This window comes from Mirounga leonina, unplaced genomic scaffold (assembly GCF_011800145.1).
Source record: "Mirounga leonina isolate KUSES-001 unplaced genomic scaffold, KU_Mleo_1.0 Mir_55, whole genome shotgun sequence".
Taxonomy (NCBI): domain Eukaryota; kingdom Metazoa; phylum Chordata; class Mammalia; order Carnivora; family Phocidae; genus Mirounga; species Mirounga leonina.
In genome coordinates this window covers 1424248-1443786 of record NW_023270816.1, presented here as the reverse complement: position 1 = coordinate 1443786, position 19539 = coordinate 1424248, and the positions used below count along the sequence as shown (strand labels likewise).

The 19539-nt window shown below is 42.0% G+C and overlaps 1 protein-coding gene across 3 annotated transcripts in view; it reads right to left on the bottom strand.

Moving 5' to 3' along the window:
* The window catches only part of LOC118001963 (probable palmitoyltransferase ZDHHC14), a 274194-nt gene extending 254982 nt beyond the window's left edge, over positions 1-19212 (bottom strand). For 2 of the 3 annotated variants that reach the window (XR_004676898.1, XM_034992171.1), the window contains exon 1: positions 18920-19164. Coding sequence is in view for 2 of the 3 variants with exons in the window: in XM_034992171.1 (XP_034848062.1) it covers positions 18920-19164 (245 nt within the window). In the remaining variant the exon portion in view is untranslated. Of the gene's footprint in view, positions 1-18919 lie in introns of all 3 variants that reach the window. The other variant, XM_034992170.1, reaches the window with a different exon arrangement.
* Between the last annotated feature and the right edge of the window lie 327 nt (positions 19213-19539).

Below are 19539 nucleotides of genomic sequence, written 5' to 3'. Positions count from 1 at the left end.
CATGACTCTATCCCAACAACTCTCTCGGGTGAGACCTCTGCAAATTACCCCAGGGCAGACCACACATCAGCTTAGGACATCAGTACAGTAAGGGCATGAAGACTGGGAAAAGTCCCGCTTCAGGGAGCTTATTCAGAATTCTGCCATTGTTAGAAGGTAAGAGTCTCATGATTTGCAATTTATTTTTGTATATAAGTTACATGTGGTGGGGGGAAAGGGGTTGGCCCCAGAAACTTCTTTGTGTTTATGGCTTTTGAAAGTGTCACCTGGTGGTGATGACCCAACTGATTCTGAACAAAACTCCCCTAGACCAGATAGCATCACCCCTGGCCCTTTGCAGAGTAGTCTGACCAGTCTTTGCTGGGGGCCCACCCAAGGCCTGCGCCCACAGTAGGCACAGTGTGGGCATCAGGATCAGGGCCGTCCTGACAGCCGGGGCCCTGGGAGGGGGTCCACAGAGCATGGGGAAGATCAGGCACAGCCTCAAAAAAAGCTGTGCCATGCAAAGAAATGTACGTGGGAAGAGCTCGTGTCTGGGTTGGCTCCAGCCCTGTAGAAAAGCCCAGCTCCAGGAGTGGAAAGAGTGTGAAAGGCAGAGTTTCTGGTTCCAGATCTTTCTTCTTCACAAAACCATTAACCTTCTGTGGAGTCCGTTTTCTTCATATGAATGATAATAACAAAAACTGCTTTTGTACCTTTGAAAGAAGAATCTTAAGAGGGAAAAAGGCACAAGTTACAAAGAGCTCTCTGCCTGTCTAAAGAAAAGATGTATACATGCAATTTCTTCTCATAGATGCTGCAAACAACTTTATTTCTTATCTCATGGCCTGGTGCTTTTTCAGAGGCTCAGAAAATACTGACCTTGGCCCTAACAGCAGACCAGAGCACCTCAATGTACACAGCATGGAGGTGCCCCATGATACACATATAATCCTCAAGCCATGGCACCTTGTGTTTGTCATGCAGTACTCAACAGTTATTTATTGAGTAAAGGGACCAGAAATATTAGCAAAAGTAAAAGAAGAGTGAAAATCTCATGAAGGAAGACATGGGAAAAGTGTTGGGAAAACCAGATGGTCTGAAGGGACAAGATGGAGCCCCTCCCCCCCATTCAGAAGGATGGTGTTTCCTATCAGTCCAAGTGTGGTAACCAGGAAAGCACAGTCTGATCAAACAGTCTGGAAACAGACAACTCGGTGTCCCTCCAGAATATTGCTTAGGTCCATAAATGTCTTAATGACGTTGATCAATGTATTAGACCAGACACTTCAGGGAAAACCACTTTTCTTTGGAGGCTGAATGAACCTAACGGACTACAGAGATTCTGGAACTAAGCAGGCTACTTGCCAAACCTGCCCTTCATGTCTACCACACACATAGTCAGACTCTTCTCCTTTCCTTATGCTGCTCAGCGTAGCTGCCAAGAGCAGCCTTACTGGTAGAGGAACCATTAGGACTACAAAACGCCTTTCTCTAACAAAAAAAAATGGAAATAAATAATAAATAAAAATAAGAATGACAATATTTCTTCTAAAATACAGAAGAAATACTTCAGTTTGGTACAACCTACTGCGTTCTTATAAAACATCTCCATAGTTTCCCCCCTGATTTGGAAGACAGAGTACTTCTTTAAGCCTTTTTCTAGAGCATCACTAATTACTCCCATATTCTGTCTTTGGTGAAGATATGGGAAGAAAACAATGACAATTTTAAAATCTTCTTCGGTAAGTGTTCATCCTTTCTGATGGCTGAGTAATATTCCATTGTGTGTGTATATATACCACACCTTCTTTATCCATTCACATTGACGTGGATGGAACTGGAGGGGATTATGCTGAGCGAAATAAGTCAATCAGAGAAAGACAATTATCATATCATTTCACTTATACGTGGAATATAAGAAACAGCACAGAGGATCATAAGAGAAGGGAGGGAAAACTGAAAGGGAAGTCATTAGAGAGGGAGATAAACCACAAGAGACTCTTAACTATAGGAAACAAACTGAGTGTCACTGGAGGGGAGGTACATGAGGGGCTGGGGTAACTGGGTGACGGGCATGAAGGAGGGCACGTGATGTAATGAGCACTGGGTATTATACGCAACTGATCAATTACTGAACTCTACATCTGAAACTAAAGATGTCCTATATGTTGGCTAATTGAATTTAAATTAAAAAAAATCTTCTTCGTGCCTTGTCAATTTTTGCCCTTCTAACTAGTGTAAGGTGGTATCTCAGTGTGGTTTTGATTTGGATTTCCCTCATGGCTAATGATGATGAACATTTTTTCATGTGTCTGTTAGCCATTTGTATGTCTTCTTTGGAGAAGTGTCTGTTCATGTCTTCTGCCCATTTTTGACTTGATTCTTTGTTTTTTGGGTGTTGAGTTTGAGAAGTTCTTTATAGATCTTGGATACCAGCCCTTTATCTGTAGTGTCATTTGCAAATATCTTCTCCCATTCTGTGGGTTGCCTCTTTGTTTTGTTGACTGTTTCCTTTGCTGTGCAGAAGTTTTTATCTTGATGAAGTCCCAAAAGTTCATTTTTGCTTTTGTTTTACTAGCCTTTGGAGATGTATCTTGAAAGAAGTTGCTGTAGCTGATGTCAAAGAGGTTACTTGCCTATGTTCTCCTCTAGGATTTTGATGGATTCCTGTCTCACATTGAGGTCTTTCATCCATTTTGAGTTTATCTTTGTGTATGGTGTTAGAGAATGGTCGAGTTTAATTCTTCTGCATGTGGCTGTCCAGTTGGTTGTGGAGAAAGGGGAACCCTCTTACATTGCTGGTGGGAATGCAAGTTGGTACAGCCACTTTGGAAAACAGTGTGGAGGTGCCTCAAAAAATTAAAAATAGAGCTACCCTATGACCCAGCAATTACACTACTGGGTATTTACCCCAAAGACACAGATGTAGTGAAAAGAAGGACCATATGCACCCCAATGTTCATAGCAGCAATGTCCATAATAGCCAAACTGTGGAAAGAGCTGAGATGCCCTTCAACAGATGAATGGATAAAGATGTGGTCCATATATACAATGGACTATTACTCAGCCATCTGAAAAGATGAATACCCAACTTTTACATCAACATGGATGGGACTGGAGGAGATTATGCTAATTGAAGTAAGTCAAGCAGAAAAAGTCAATTATCATATGGTTCCACTTATTTGTGGAACATAAGAAATAGCATGGAGGACATTAGGAGAAGGAAGAGAAAAATGAAGGGGGGGAATCAGAGGGAGAGATGAACCATGAGAGACTATGGATTCTGAGAAACAATCTGAGGGTTTTAGAGGGGCGGTGGGTGGGGGGATGGGTTAGCCCAATGATGGGTATTAAGGAGGGCACATACTGCATGGAGCACTGGGTGTTATACGAAAACAATGAATCATGGATCACCACATCAAAAACTTATGATGTATTGTATGGTGACTAACATAACATAATAAAATAAAATTAAAAAAAAAATCTTCTTCGGACGACAAAGTCTCACACTGAGAAGGAAATTTAGTTAAAGGTCAGGTTCAGCCTGAATCCCAGCATTCTCTTCACCTTTCTCCCCACAAATGCAGGCTGGCTTGACAGGCCCTAAGATGCAGACCCAGAGGGGACAGAGCAGCAAAGCCTAATGGTCAGGGAGGGACCCTCCCAGGCCAGCAGGCTGCTACTCCGCCTTCACACTGTCTCCAGGCCCAGCAGCACATCCCCACCCTGGACACCTCAGGCCCCTGCACTTGAGGCTCTATTCTGGAGCCTTGCCTGACGCCTTCAGGTCACTGGGGCCGCCCGATCCCATTGGTGGCCTGCCAGGCTGGATTCCCTCTCTTTGTCCCCCCCCAACAGCCTGGGTCAGCCCCCTCGGGTAGCTGACCCATCTGCAACATTCAACTGTCACTATCTGTGGTGGCTGCTGTCACCGGCCATGCAGATGACCCCCTCCTGCCCCCGCCCCACTTCTACTCTTTTAGGACAGAAGCATTTGTTCCCCAGCTGCAGGAATCCGGGCATCCATCAGCTTCCAGCCAAGTCCCTCTCAGAAAATCACCTGTGACTGGAGAAAGACATCAGGCCCAAGGTCTTGCCCCTTCCGGGGGACCCATGTCCAACTTCTAATCTACGGAATTGTCAGATAATAAATGTGTGTGATTTTAAGTCACGAAGTGTGTGGCAATCCATTATGGCAGCGATAGAAAACTTATCCAGAGGAAAGAGAGAACGAGGAGACAGAATAATTCCACTTATTTCTACACTTTAAATATCCCTATCATGCGTGATCAGGGCTTGCATTCAGGAAAGCTTGAGACCTTCCTTGAAGACACCAACTAGGGTCAACTCTGGGTGATCGGACCAAGCCCAAAAGATCACATCCTCTTTAGAGAAGAATATTAAGCTCATGTTCTAGAGAACAGATCCACCATTCCTTGTATCACTATAACCATCCACAGCCAAGAGGAAGGAAGAGTTCAGTAAGGAATGAATGGGACTCTTTGTTGCCACTTCAACTTTTAAATAAAAAATAAAATGTTAATAGTTTTCTAGCTCAGTAAAGACATATAGTTTAAAAATAATACTCCTCACCTTTATTTTTTTATTGTGAGCCAAAGAAGAAATAATTCCTGTATATAATCTTATTCAATGTTAATCCTGACTAAAGAATAGTTTTAGGACAAAGAGTAGGCTTTTCTTTCAGTATCTCTTTACCTTTAAAAGACAAGACCATACCGGGGCGCCTGGGTGGCTCAGTCGTTAAGCGTCTGCCTTCAGTTCAGGTCATGATCCCAGGGTCCTGGGATCGAGCCCCACGTCAGGTTCCCTGCTCAGCAGGAAGCCTATTTCTCCTTCTCCCATACCCCCTGCTTGTGTTCCCTCTCTCACTGTGTCTCTCTCTGTCAAATAAGTAAATAAATAAATAAATAATCTTAAAAAAAAAAAAGACAAGACCATACCTTTTGGGGCACCTGGGTGGCTCAGTCATTTGAGCATCAGACTCTTGGTTTTGGCTCATGTCATGATCTCATGGGTCCTGAGATCGAGCTCCATGTCGGGCTCCCTGCTCAGCACTCAGCAGGGAGTCAGCCTGAAGATTCTCTCCCACTGCCCCTCCCCCTCCACACACTCTCTTACTAATAAATAAATAAATCTTTAAAAATAAAAATAAACAAAAATAAAAGACAAGACCATACCTTTTAAAATATCTGCACAAAATATGTATAAAGTTAATGGAGTAGAAACAGAAACACAAAGTCAGTGTGTTTCCTAAATACAGTAGTAAGCACCTCTTGAACATGTGTGGGGACCATTCTGGCATTTGATTTGCATGTATTGCCATCTTAAAGAGAAGCAGGAAAATTTATACCAAGTTAATAAGTGTGCAATCCAAGCAAAGAATTTTTCTCCCTGGTCAGAAAGACAAATAAGCTATATATATAGCTCCAGAATTTAACTTGACTTTGGCTTATATGTTCAAAAATGCCCTTATCTGTCATCAAGAATGTGTGTATGGGAAATTCATGGCATTAAAAGACCCCAAAATAGTACCATTCAAGATGATAAAGTACATCTATTATATACATCTAAGGCCCGCTCAAAAGATCAGATCACTGGGAGTCACTAGCTGTGTAGCTGCCCACTTCTGGGGCAACATAGCTCTGCAGACACAAGGCAACCATAGGCTGTTACCAGAAAGGCCTCAGTGGATCAAAAGTATGGCTAGGTAAGCCAGGTCTCAATATCCCAGTCTCAATATCCCAGGAAGAATGAGCATCCTAGTACACAACAATATTGAAGAGGAGTCCCTACTAGGGTCACGTTTCCACATTCAACCCTCTCCAAAATCAACAGATGATGGGTCTGCATAGAGATCTCAAAGAATATAGAAACTGTCATCTATCTTAATAAGTTGTGAGAAAAGCAGAAAGGTCTTGAACACCAGATTTCAACAGTTTGGTGTGGATTTACTTTTCCATGCAATGGGTGTGTGACTCTATCACTATAAATGTAACAAACACAGCACAGAAGAAAATTTGAGAAAGAAGGCTGGGACTGTGGTCCAGGTGTGAGCTGATGAGGACCTACACCACTGAGCTCAAACTACCCTACAACAAAAACACCTCTTCCAAGGGAGACCCAGGGCATGCACAATTGTGGATGCAGAACTGAGCTGCAACTCCTTCCTCCTCAAGGACACACTGGAATTGGAGCAGTGAGTGAGAAAAGCTAACCTTGATGTTACCAAAAAAAAATTTTCTTAATTCTCAAGCTACAGCACTATAACTTTAGTGTTAGTCACACATTCATTGCTGCATACTCCAAAACAGTCTCAACACTTCATTTGAGAATTTCTGGTAGTTAAGTTTTCCAGTCTAATAAACCTCCCCCAAAATGTAGTGGCTTAAAACAACAACTTTGTTCACAAATCTGCAATGTGGAGAGAACGTGGCAGGAAGTGTTCATGTCTGCTCCATTTGGCTTCCATTGGGGTGGCTCAAAGACTAGGGGAAGAGGGGGGATGGAATCATGTGAAGGTTCACTTGCACGGCTGGCTGCTGTGCCAGGAAGACACAAACAGCTGGGCGGAAAGAGCTGGGGGTCCATGGCACCTCTCTCTATATGGTCCAGACTCACTTTATGTGGTCTCTGTACTATGCGGAGTCTCTATGTGATGTAGCTAGACTTCTCACGTGGTAGCTCAGAGCTCTAAAGGTACACATCCCAAGTGAGAGAGAGAGAGAACTCATGCACTAGATGAAAGCTTCATCACATGTCCAACCTAGCCTCAGAAATCACATACATCACTTCTGCCATGTTCTATTCTTTAGAATGGAGTACTAAGGCAGACCCACATTCAAAGGGTGAAGAATTATACTCCATTTTTTTTAATGGAAAGAGAGTTAAAGATTTTACGAATATGTTTGAAAACGACCACATCAGTATGGACACAAGAAGAATACAGCCCAAGAGACATCAAAGGAAAGGATCAATAGAGGATGAAGGGCTGAAGTACGTGAGAAAAGGGGAAACTGCAGTACTGGGGACCAGGGAGGGATTCTCTTCACTCACAGTGATGGATCCAGGAACAACATATGCGGTGCTCTATGCCTTGCTCCCTGGGCATCAGAGGACACCTGGGGAAGAGATCTCCACAGACAGGAGTAATTCAAGACTAGAAGATTGGTGCTCCAAGTAAGGGAGAAGGAGAGCAAGAGATGAAAATCACATTGAAAGAGGCAAGAGGGATCATTATGATGATTCAAACTTGCTCAAGAAAGTAAGAAAGGGAGAAGGGGGATGAGCAAAATGAATTCAGGGCAAGCAGGAAACAACAGATATACAGAAGAAAAAGAAAAAGAAAATGGTAAGCAGGAGATGAACATCCTCAAGCTAAAGGAAGAAAAAGTTTCAAGTAAAGAGAAAGTAGTCACAATCCCCTACACCATTGACAGAAAGGGAAAAACAAAAACAAGAAAGAAGGACACTAGATTTTGTCAAGAAAGTAGTCAGGAATACACATTTTGGGGACTCATTTTATTTTTACTAGCTGTACAAGGGGAGGCAATAATTTCTCATCTCAGCAAGTAGAACAAACACCTCTAATAGACTCCAGTGTTTTGTGTTAAAATAAGCTGTTTCTCTGTATTCTTGAGAAGTGCCTGAAAAGACACCAGACTTAAGGAACTTAAATCCTTTCCCAAGTGAGTTAGACAGCCATTCCTCTGCTGATAAGGCTACCTGAAGACAAACCACATCCAGCCCCAGAGGGCCACTGGCTGACACCCTCCTCTATCAGCCACCAGCCTTGTCATATTTGATGGCTCTCAACAGACCAGGTTCCCATGGACTTTGAGGTCAGCAATTTTTAAAACTCAGTTTGAAGATGTATGGAAATTATTGTATTCCTATTTTTAAAAATGGTGTGTTCTGTCCAAATGTGCTTAAAATGTTCTAAAATTAAAGGTCTCATTACAGTTGAAAGAAAGTCTACCTCAAAATTCTCTAGAGGGAGACAGGGAAGCCTATTCCAATGGTGTGTTAGCTCCCAGCTGTGAAGGGACAAGGAGGAAGAGGCAAAAATAGGCCTAAATTAAGGATAGCACAGCTTCTACAGATTAGAAGAATGGAGTCAGGGGAAAAGGATACGCACACACAGAGTTGTCACCTCTCTCTTCATTCTGGGACTGCTCATGGCAGAGAAAGAGATTTTCTCTCTCATGTAGAGCACCAGGGAGACTGAAGAGTCTACAAGAGCTGAGGGCTGGCTGGTTCAATCATAAATCCCTTCTATCAGGACTTTCAACTAAAACCAGCCACATGAGAAGAGGTCAGTAACAGAACCTTCATTACTAGTACTCTGAGGGTTTGTATCTAAGCTAGACATGGGATCGGAGAAGAGCTTCCACACTCAAAGTATTTTAAGTGGGGGACAAAAAGTTAAGCTTTTTTTTTTTTTTAAATCAATGAAAAACCAGCATCAAATTAAAATGGCAGATGAAGATTTGTGATAAAGGATCTCATTTACCTGTAAACCTTGCTCTTAATTGTATATAACCTCAATGATTAGGTGATAGTTATGATTTATCTTTTGAAAACTACTTTACCATCATATAAAAGCATAATAGATTGAATCCCATACTAAATTCTGTTACCCAGGCCTAAGCATTTGAGCCCAGATGTCATAGTCATTGCCAGGACACACTTAGGAAATCAAAACCTATGAAGAGGCAGCTTTGCATATTCTATCCCTTAAAATGATAGTAAATGCCAAGAATCAGCAAGAAGTCCAAAAAAGAAAGATTAGAAATAGTATGAAGAATAAATTGAGTGTATTTATACAAACCAAATAGGATAGCAATAAAAGTTAATTACATATATATGCAACAACATACATGAATCTGAAAAACACATTAAGTTAGAAAAATCACAAGCTGAAAGCTGTAAGAGCAATCACTCCCACTCTGACAATGAGAACAAGCCAGATTAGCTACAAAAGCGGTTTTTTTAAATATATCAGGGAACTGAGGATGCAAAGAAGCTTGAATGTGTTGAGCCCTTCCCAAGAGAAAAAAGGCCAACAGCTGCTCTCATTCCTAGCGAAGTGGCAGGAAAAACAGGAATCCACCATATCCAGGAGTAAGGAGAAAACAGGTAAATTTTTAAGCAGGTTTAATGGCTATATGGATGGCTGCATGGATAAGAATACCGGGAGCCTGAGCCACAGAGTAAGTCTGCACCACCAGCCAACTCCTTCCCATAGATCCTCACCAAAAACACAGCAAGAGTACACCAAAGGCTGGGGGGTAGGGCAGGAGAGTTGAGAGGCAACTGCCCTGGGGATATAAGACCTTCCCAAGGGTAAGGCAGGGATCAGAGCATGGAAACTGAGAAAATCTCCCTTATGCGCTTCAGGCCTTCACTGTAGGCACTGCAGCAACCCTCCAAAAGCTGAGGCCAGGCAGCTGGACCAAGAGAGGTGGGCTGAGATGAAGAAGGTTGGGACAGGGCTAAAAGCAAAGAAAACTCCCCAGTAGCCCAAAATGCTAATGGACTGGCTGAGAAATCTTCCACAGTTGGTAAGCTGGTACTGGGCTGGGCTATAAAGCATAAAGAATTCAGATCCCAATTCCTGCTAAAGGGAAAGTCTCTGCCCTCAAAAGAGTTGAACTCAATGATGAAATGGATCTAACTAAAGCTTCAGTACAGACCACACCCATTTCAATAACAAATTAGATTTACTCAGCCCACATACTCGTAGCATGATATGCCCTTTTAAATTGCTGCATCCTTGGGGCGCCTGGGTGGCTCAGCCGTTAAGCATCTGCCTTCGGCTCAGGTCATGATCCCAGGGTCCTGGGATCGAGCCCCACATCCGGCTCCCTGCTCAGCGGGAAGCCTGCTTCTCCCTCTCCCACTTCCCCTGCTTGTGTTCCCTCTCTCTCACTGTGTCTCTGTCAAATAAATAAATAAAAAATCTTAAAAAAATAAAAATAAAAAAAATAAATTGCTGCATCCTCTACAATTCTTTTACACACAATATCTGACATGCAATCAAAAATTATGAGACACACAAAGAAGGGAGAAAATATAACCCATAGTCAAGAGAAGAAAAAAACCAAAGAAGTAGACCCAGAGATAATATAGCTGCTGGAATCATTAGGCAAGAAGTTTAGAATAACTACAAAAAAAAAGAAAAGAAAAAAAATATATATATATATATATATGTTAAAGGATCCAGTGGAAAATATGGACATAAATGGATGGAGATTTCAGGAGAAGAATAGAAATTATTTTTTTATTTATATAAAAAACTATTTTGTAATGTAGAAATGCTCAAAATAAAAAAAAATAAGACATTACAGATGGTTTAACATAAACAAGACACAGCAGAAGGATCAGTAAACAAAGTCAGAGCAACAGGAATTATTCAAACTGAAACACATACACACAGATTTTTTTTTTTAAAGATTTTATTTATTTATTTGACAGAGAGAGAGATAGCGAGAGCAGGAACACAAGCAGTGCGAGTGGGAGAGGGAGAAGCAGGCTCCCTGCTCGGCGGGGAGTCTGCTTCTCCCTCTGACCCTAACCCCTCTCATGTGCTCTCTCTCATTCTCTGTCTTAAATAAATAAATAAAATCTTTAAAAAAAAAAATGGGATAAGAGAGGGACAAAAGAAATATTTGAAGAAATAATGGATGAAAAAGTTCTAAAACTGATGGAAGATATCAACCCACAGATCCCAGAAGTCTTAGCAAACCCTGAGCCATATAAGTAGAAAGAAAACTACACCTGGGCATGTCATAGTTCAGCTGTTGAAAACAAACAAACAAAAAGATAAAAAGAAAATCAGCTGGTAAAAAACTCACCCATTATATACCACAGAGGAAAATGCTAAAAATAAAGACTAACTTCTCATCAGAAACAAGAGACCAGAAGACAGTGGGCCAATATCTTCAAAGTTCTGATTCAAACAACTGTCAAACTAGAATCCTATATCCAGTGAAAATATCTTCTATCCTTTAAAAATGAAGGCAAACATTTTCAGAAAAAGCAAAATCTAAAAGAACTTGTCACCAGCAGCCCTGCACCAAGAAATGCTAAAAGAAGTACTTTAGGCCCAAGGGAAATGATATAGATGGAAGAAATAAATAGTACTAGAAATGGTAAATATGTAAAGATAAACATAAAATTCCATTTAAAATTATCTCTATTTTATATATGTATAAATGTATTTTTTTGGCTTTTATATGCGGGTATGTTTTATTTTAAATTATCATTGTTTCATACAGGTATATTTTACATACTATTGACAGCTTTAAAGTAGTAACATTACTGGGCTTACAGCACACACAGATATATAGTATATGACAACAGAGTTACAAAGGGTGGGAGAAGTAAGTAGAATTATAATGTTTTAAGTTTCCTACATCGTGAAGTACAGTATTACTATTTGGAGGTAGGGTAAAGATGAATATTCTGATCTCTTACATAACTATTAAAAAAGGGGCGTCTGGGTGGCTCAGGCATTAAGCGTCTGCCTTCAGCTCAGGTCATGATCTCAGGGTCCTGGGATCGAGCCCTGCATCGGGGTCCCTGCTCAGCCAGAAGCCTGCTTCCCTCTCTCCCACTCCCCCTGCTTGTGTCCCCTCTCTTGCTCTTCCTTTCTCTCTCTCTGTCAAATAAATAAATAAAATATTTAAATAACTACTAAAAAAAATACAAAGGAATATAGCCTAAATTTTTTAAAGGAAATAAAATGGAATATTAAAAATACATGGTTCAGGGGCGCCTGGGTGGCTCAGTCGTTAAGCATCTGCCTTCGGCTCAGGTCATGATCCCAGGTCCTGGGATCAAGCCCCGCATCGGGCTCCCTGCTCAGCGGGGAGCCTGCTTCTCCCTCTCCCACTCCCCCTGCTTGTGTTCCCTCTCTTGCTGTGTCTCTCTCTCTCAAATAAATAAATAAAATCTTTAAAAAAAAAAAATACACGGTTCACCTAAATGAAGGCTAGAAGAAAAGAGAAATAATACATATCAGATAAGCACAAAACAAATACCACGATCATAAACTTAAAGCTAACAATAAAATTTGAATACGGACTGTGGTAGCCACATTAAATTTACTGAAATTGATACTATTATAGTTGACTCTTGAACAAAATGGGGGTTGGGTGACAACCCCATTCCACCCCACACAGTTGAAAATTGGTGTATAACTTTCAACACCCTCAAAATTTAACTATTAATAGCCTACTGTTGACCAGCAGCCTTATGATAACATAAACAGTCTATCAACAGATATTTTGTATGTTATATGTATTATACACTGTATTCTTACAATAAGTAAGCTAGAGAAAAGAAAATGCTATTAAGAAAACCATAAGGAAGAGCAAATACATTTACAGTACTGTACTGTGAAAAAAATCCATACTTAAGTGGACCCGTGCAGCTCAAACCTGTGTCTGAGGGTTAACAATACCATGTTTACATAAGAAAATGTCTTTTCTTAAGAATTAAATGCTGAAAAAATTGGATATAAAAGGACATGGTGTCTGCGACTTACTTTTTAACGGTCCAGAGAGAGGGAGGGAAAAGGACAGAGATGGAGTTTTTTTTATATCTGTAAAACATTTCTTTACTTTATATATATATACTAGAATCTGTTTTTTTTCAGCCCAATGTGCTATCACTGTTATATATATATATATATACATATCTACTATCATCTACCATCAACCCCTCCATGTTCTACAATGCGTGGCATGGCCAGCAACTGGCCAGAAGATAGGACATTTCCCATAGGTTTTCTGAGATGGTGGAAATTTTATATATAAAAAATATTATATATATATATAAAAGAAATTTTTCTTTATATTTTTTGTATAGGAAAATAAGCCAAACTAAACAATCTGTTGTTTGGGTATGCATACATTAAGAAAGCTTGAGGAAAAAGAGGCAAGGTGTTAATAATGACTGAGCTCAGGTGGTGAAGACCTCAGGGAGGGGCAGGGAGATGGATCAGAGCTGAAACCCAGAGGGTGTGAGGAGATTCAAAAGCCCCAGTATTGATGTGGTTCTTGAGTTGAGTGTTAGTTGCACAGGTAGTCTTTACAGTATTTTATTTCAAAACTTGCATGTATGTTACACAGAATCTTCTGTATGAGTCTATTACATTTTTTAAAGGGCAGAAATTGAGGAGGTAGAAGATCATCCAGTTTATAAAAATTAGTTTGAATTGGGACCAACTTTTACATTTAGTGAACTAAACAAAGGCATTAATATGGTCCCCAACCCTTACCTGAGCCAACTTTTTTTTTATCAGATCCAAGTTCCTGGATGTAGCTAATTAGAAGTATCTATTGACCACCAGTGTTTTCCCTTTCCCAACAACCTCAGCTACAAAAAAAAAAAAAAAAAGGAATACACTTCCCTGAAACACTTAACTTAAATTATATTGCTAAGACATAGTAACTCTGCAATGAATAAATTACGTGCAACATTGCTCTGCAAAGGAAAAATCTTCAGGTTATGTAGATATAGTCCATTAAATAATTGACCATCATTACCCTATTTGGGGAACCTCAGGCATTCTTTCTGTATAACTTGGTATCACTTGCTACTAGCTGAGAGTCAACAGTATCCTTAAGAGTTTTATTAAATAAATTCAAGTATCCAAAGTCAAGAACCCATTAAAATTTGAAATTATTCCAGGTACTGATGGTAGTTGGGTAACATTCTTATACATCACAGAGTGCTTTAGTTGCTTAAAGCATTTAGTTTAAAAATAAAGAAAAACTAGAAAGAAGTCTTAGTTAGCCAAGTGAACATCCCAACTCTGTCACTAGTTTTCTAAGTAACTAAGAAAACCTTTTATTTCCTCTGCTTCAATTAACGCACTTGAAAAGGGATGAGACCTGATTCTAAAATCAGAAGAATTACATCTAATAATCAAAGCTTCTAAGGCAAATGTGTTCTAGAAGGCATTATTAATTATAAATTTTATTAATGTTGACAACTTTACAAGATGAAAAACTAAAGCACAAGGAAGTTATTTTTCAGAGCCTTTCAAGATTGCCATTATTCCATGAACAACGAATATTCACCAAGAGCCTGCTACATACCAGATACTGTTTTAGGTACCAGAGGACAACAGTGAACAAAACTAACACATTCCCTTATCCTCATGGAACTTACATGTGTTGACCTTACACACAAATGAATGGGTTAGTGCCCTCATGTCAAGAGGCCAATAATAAGGTTTTGAAGCTAGCTAAAATTCTTGTGTGGGTCCATAGCAAGTTATAAAGTGTCCTTGACACCATATACCTGGTTAATAGGGACTGTTCAGGGTAACTTCCCGATGGTCATCTACTATCATCTACCATCAACCCCTCCGTGTTCTACAATGCGCGGCATGGCCAGCAACTGGCCAGAAGATAGGACATTTCCCATAGGTTTTCTGAGATGGTGGAAAACTTGATGCAGTTCTGAATAGGACAGCTGAGAAAAGAGAGGGTCCTTATATGCTACAAGGGTAGCATCTTCTACCCAATTATAAAGGATTTCCAATCTATAAGGGAGAAGTTATTATTGGAAATAGCACCTTTATTTATGGGGGACAGGCCCTTGTTCAATCATCAAAGCAAACTTCACCCTAGTCCCACTGACTACCAATTAGTCATTAATTATTTCAGAGGGGATTAGCCAAAGAAAGAAGGAGGAGGAGGAAGAAGAAACAAAGGGAAGGAGGGAAGGAGAAATGGAAGGAGAGGGGAAAAGAAAACATATGGCTTAAAAAAAAAAAAATCATCAATGGACTTCTAGTGACAAGAAATTTAAGAATGCGTCCACATTCCCAAGTGTTTCAGCCCCAGTCACACCTCCAAACTGTCTGTGACCACAGCATGGAACTGGGAAACCGTCAAGTCCAAGATCAGAGCAGGCCTCCCCTCACCTCACCTGGAAACACCAGCCTCACCTGGCTGCCTGGTTCATCTCCTTCTTTCTGCCCCTGTGATCGGAGACTATGAGATGTCAATAGTTCAGGACCAAAGACTTTTTATTTTCAAAATTTCAACTCGAAACAAGGACAGACTGTAAGTATGTGTATGTCAGAGAAGAAGAGACACGACTTGATAAAGTTCACTGATCTTTTCAAATTGCACTTCTGGGGATGTGAGAATGAGGACGTTGCTGTGAGTCTCAGATGAACCGGGCCTTCAGTAACTGCAAGGAGCAGTGACGAGTCTCGACAGCACTGTGAGCAACTTCCTTCCATCTTGAATACAGCTACAAAATGCTAGCATTCTCTATCAGTACACATGCTGAACACAAGATGCCCCAAAATACATAGCCCGGCCCTACTTGAAAATGAGCGGAGTTGCATCAGGTAGCTTCTAGTAGCTTTCTTTACTGTCTTCATGGTTCTAAGATGGTAGCTCTGAAAACAGAAATGAAATCCAGTCCCTGCTTCTGGGAGGCTTCCTCAGGGCTCCTGCTCAGGTCTGGACAAGGAGGGTCCCAGACTTCTCTGCAGGACTCCCACTCTAAAGGGGCAAGAGTGAAGCCACTCCTCAGACTCATACGAAGGTCTTTATTTCAACTGCAAACTACACAGATCTGCATTTTTTTCAGCCCAATGTGCTACCACTGTTATACTTGCTTATTAACCCACTTACTCCCTCCTTCAAAGGCTCTCAGAAAAGAGAGTCCTGGGAAGGCTACTTCTAAGGTTTGCTCTAATAATATGTGCTGCTTATGGAGTACTGACTATGTATGAGACACTGTACTAACTATACTTTTTTATTTAATCTCCGTAACACTTTAAGGTAGATATTATTAATCCCATTTAACAGACTGGGAAACTGAGGCTTAGAAAGTCAGATTATTTGCCCAGGGTCATACTTTTGTTTAGAATCTTGGGATCTGTCCTTCCAAAGTCCATACCTTTAAGCACTATTCTATACTTGAAGGGAGAGCACCGTGGGTCAGAAAGGGCATGGGCTTCGCAGTCTGAAGCCCTGCCACTAGTTGGTGTGTGACCCTTGGTTATTTCACTTCTCTATGCCTCTGTCACTTCATCTGCAATGTGGAAATAATCATTCCCACCCTGCCTTTTCCCCAGGGTTGGAGGGGCAGTATCAACACCTGTGGCTGTGCTCTAAAAAGTAAGTCCCTTTCTCTTGGACGAACTTCCTTGTCCTCTGCTCAAGGTTGGGAATGAGAGGTAGGGTGGGCGAAGAGTTACAGAAAAAGGAGGTCTGAAGCTAAGCCCTGTGTCTTCTTCTCAAATGTTGTACTTGCCTTTTGTTAACGGTATGGGGAAACATGGACTCTGATGTTTGAACACGAATTCTACTAATATTAAAGTTATCCAGACATGAAATTAATCCAAATAGGCAAACACATAGTATGTGCTCAATAAATACCTAAAGAAAGGGCAGAAGGAAGGCAGGCAGTGAGCAGACAAAACTGGCATTTTCTCTTGATCTCTTTTAGGCTGTGCCATTTCATATCCTATGCATGGAACTAATTGCTTCTCTGAGTCTATCAAATTAATTTGGCCAGAGTCATTTAATTTCCCTTTGTCATTAGTGATGATAAAGAACTTAAAAGCAACACAGTGACGATATTCTTAGCCAAACCATTATATTCTATAGTTTGAACAGCCCTATGATTTTTCCCAACTGAGGCATCAGGCCAGGATTGGCCTATTTTCTTGAAATTTCAAATTGCGTAATTGAAGCAACACTCATGGAGACCGAACACACACACACACACACACACAGAGCTTATCTAAAAAGGAAGTTACCAAGAGTACCTAATAAAATCCTAGCACACATGTTTATTCCTACAGTCACTGGTTAACAAAATGCTGATGCAGAAAAAGATCCTTAACAACCTACTAGTGAGGACTTTGGGGAACTCTTGGAAGAAACACACGCAGAGCTTAAGACACGAAAATGAATTTATGATGGTTTGCTTAAAAGCAATACTTAAATAAAGAAAATAAAAGACAGTAAGTACAACTAGATGGGATCTCTAAACATACAGTGGGGATTTGGGTGTACACAGAAAATGAAACATTCATCATCCTGCATGAAACACACCTGTGGCTGAAGCTCACAAAATTAACCCATTTTCCCCACTCTTAAAATTGCTAAAAAGAGCAAAAAATGCCAATAGAGATCAGCTCAAAACATTTTTAACATTAGGAACGTAGTGAATCCTATCTATCTCGAAGGCCACCTGTAAGGAAAGCCAATCGAAGGATGGCATTTGTGTTCAATCACATGGCATCATCACTCCAGTGCCTGAATCTATTATGACTCAGACCCAGGTCTGTAAGGATGAGTGGCTGCCTCTGGAAGGGGACAAGGGGAGCAAGAGAGGAGGAACAGAGCATTTCTCCTGCCATTCCCAAAGCCTTTTCATACCCTCCCCCTCCCATCCCGGAGGCCCCCAACAGGCTCCACCCTAGTTGCAAATGGGCCCCAAAGTTAAACTTCTGGAAGAGACCTGGGAAATGTACATAGTCAGAAATGGAGGGGTTGTGTGTGAGGCCTGGGGGTGCTGCGTGGCTTACCCCTGAGATCTTTCTCCTCACCTCAATCCTGCTAAAACTGTTCATCATAGCACAATGTTCAGATGCAAAATGTTTCCCCTCAGAGTCAGAGGGCTTTACGTGAAAAGTATTACATTGTCAAGAGATCATTCATTTCTGATTGAGATGGCATTTGGAATACCAAACACTGGGCACAAAATCAGAGCCTATTAATACTTACCAGAGACAAAAGTAAATAAACACAAAGGTTTAATTAACCCTATGCAACAGAAGATGGAGACTGAATGGGTACCATGCCCCATGATAAGCAGGATACAGGAAACGCAAAGAACCCCCAATAAATGTATTGTTTTTTGTGGGGGAGTGTAGCGGGGGAGTAGCTACAACTTTTATTGTACATAGGATACCAGGAATTACATAAGAAGCTGCATTGCAAATGTTGGACCCAATAAAAGCAATTGAAATTGATTCTGGAATGTGGTTAAAGTACTTTATCTAATCTATTAATAAATAAGAAAATCTTTCATTAGTTGGCAGGAGGACAGTTGCTACTAGCCAACTTGATTTTCCTGAAAACGGCAAAGACTTGCATGCACTTTTTTCAAATTAAAGCCCTAAAGTCCCAAAGTACTGTTTCTGGAAACAGAAGTTACCATTCAGTGTCATACTTTTCCTGAACAGGCTGAGAAAGTCTCCTTTCACCTGTTCCCCAAGGGGGGGGGGGGGGGGGAAGAAAATGTGTATTTCCAATATTTTTTATTGAAACTTTTTTTAAAAGTGAAGAGTTTAGAAACCTCATGATAAATCAGAAATTGTTGATCAAGAGTGATCACCTAAGGAGAATGAAAAAATGAAATTATCCTTCCAGGCCACCTTGGGTGGCCTACACTTGTAAACCTGAAATAACCAAGATTCTTCACTATTCAGCGAAGGTAGCTAGAAGATTTAGTAAATGAGCTTAACAAGATGCCCTATAGCTTGTGAGCAAGAAAGGAAGTCAATTGTATTTATCCCTGACTGAGGAATCCGCCTCATCCTCCCTTCCCACACAAGGCTACATCTGGGCTGGCTTGCTAGCCTCCAAACTCAGTTGAGACAGCACCAAGAATCAGTCACCTGCGAGGTGCCAAGCACCTTCCAAGCGTGCCCTCTCCCCTCTCCACTCCCAAAGCCCGACCCAGGACTGCATTACCTCTGGGGACCAAAGAGCAAACAGACCTTCAAAAGAAAAAGAGGGAGAAGTGGGTCTGCATTATATAACAATGTACAGCAAATAAGGCTTCTAGAAAACGAAAGTAGAGAAAGGAGGGGCAGGGGTCGGGGGAGGCGAGGGGAGCAGGGCGTCGCGGAGCTTTCGCTGCCACTTACTCGAAGGCGAAGAAGAGTCCGCTAGTGACCAGGATGAGGATGAGAGTCAAGTAGAAGACGCCCGTCTGCCGGGCCATCATGATCCTGCCGTTGCAGAAGAACTTGTTTCTTCCCGGGAAAACCTCCCATTTCCTCCGGGCCGCGATTTTCTTCTTCTTGTGGGGCGACTCCATGGGGGAGGAGCTGTGGGTGCTGATCTGACTGTACTCGCAGTCTTTCATGGGCCCGCCGCCGCCGGGAGGCATCCACGAGGGCAGCCGGCTGGGGGCGCACGCCCCCAGAAGCCCCCCGGCCGCGCGGGCCCCGCCGAGCCACGACCGCCGCCGGCCGCCCGGCCGCCCCCCGAGCCGCGCCGCCGCGGCCCCTACGCCGGCTCCCGGCTCGGCGACAACTTTGCCGAGGACACCCAGGTTAACCCTTGCGGGAGTCCAGCTGTCATAGCCGGGTCCCCCTCCGGGAGGGACGGTGCTCGCCCGCAGCCCGCGGCGCCGGTCCTCAGTCGCTTCCAGCCCGCGTACCGGGGCTCCGGGGCCCCGCGGGGCGCGAGGGGCCGCCCGGCCGGCCCCCGGCTCGCCACGCGCCCGCCCCCTCGCACAGCCGCTCGCTCGGCCCCGCCGCCC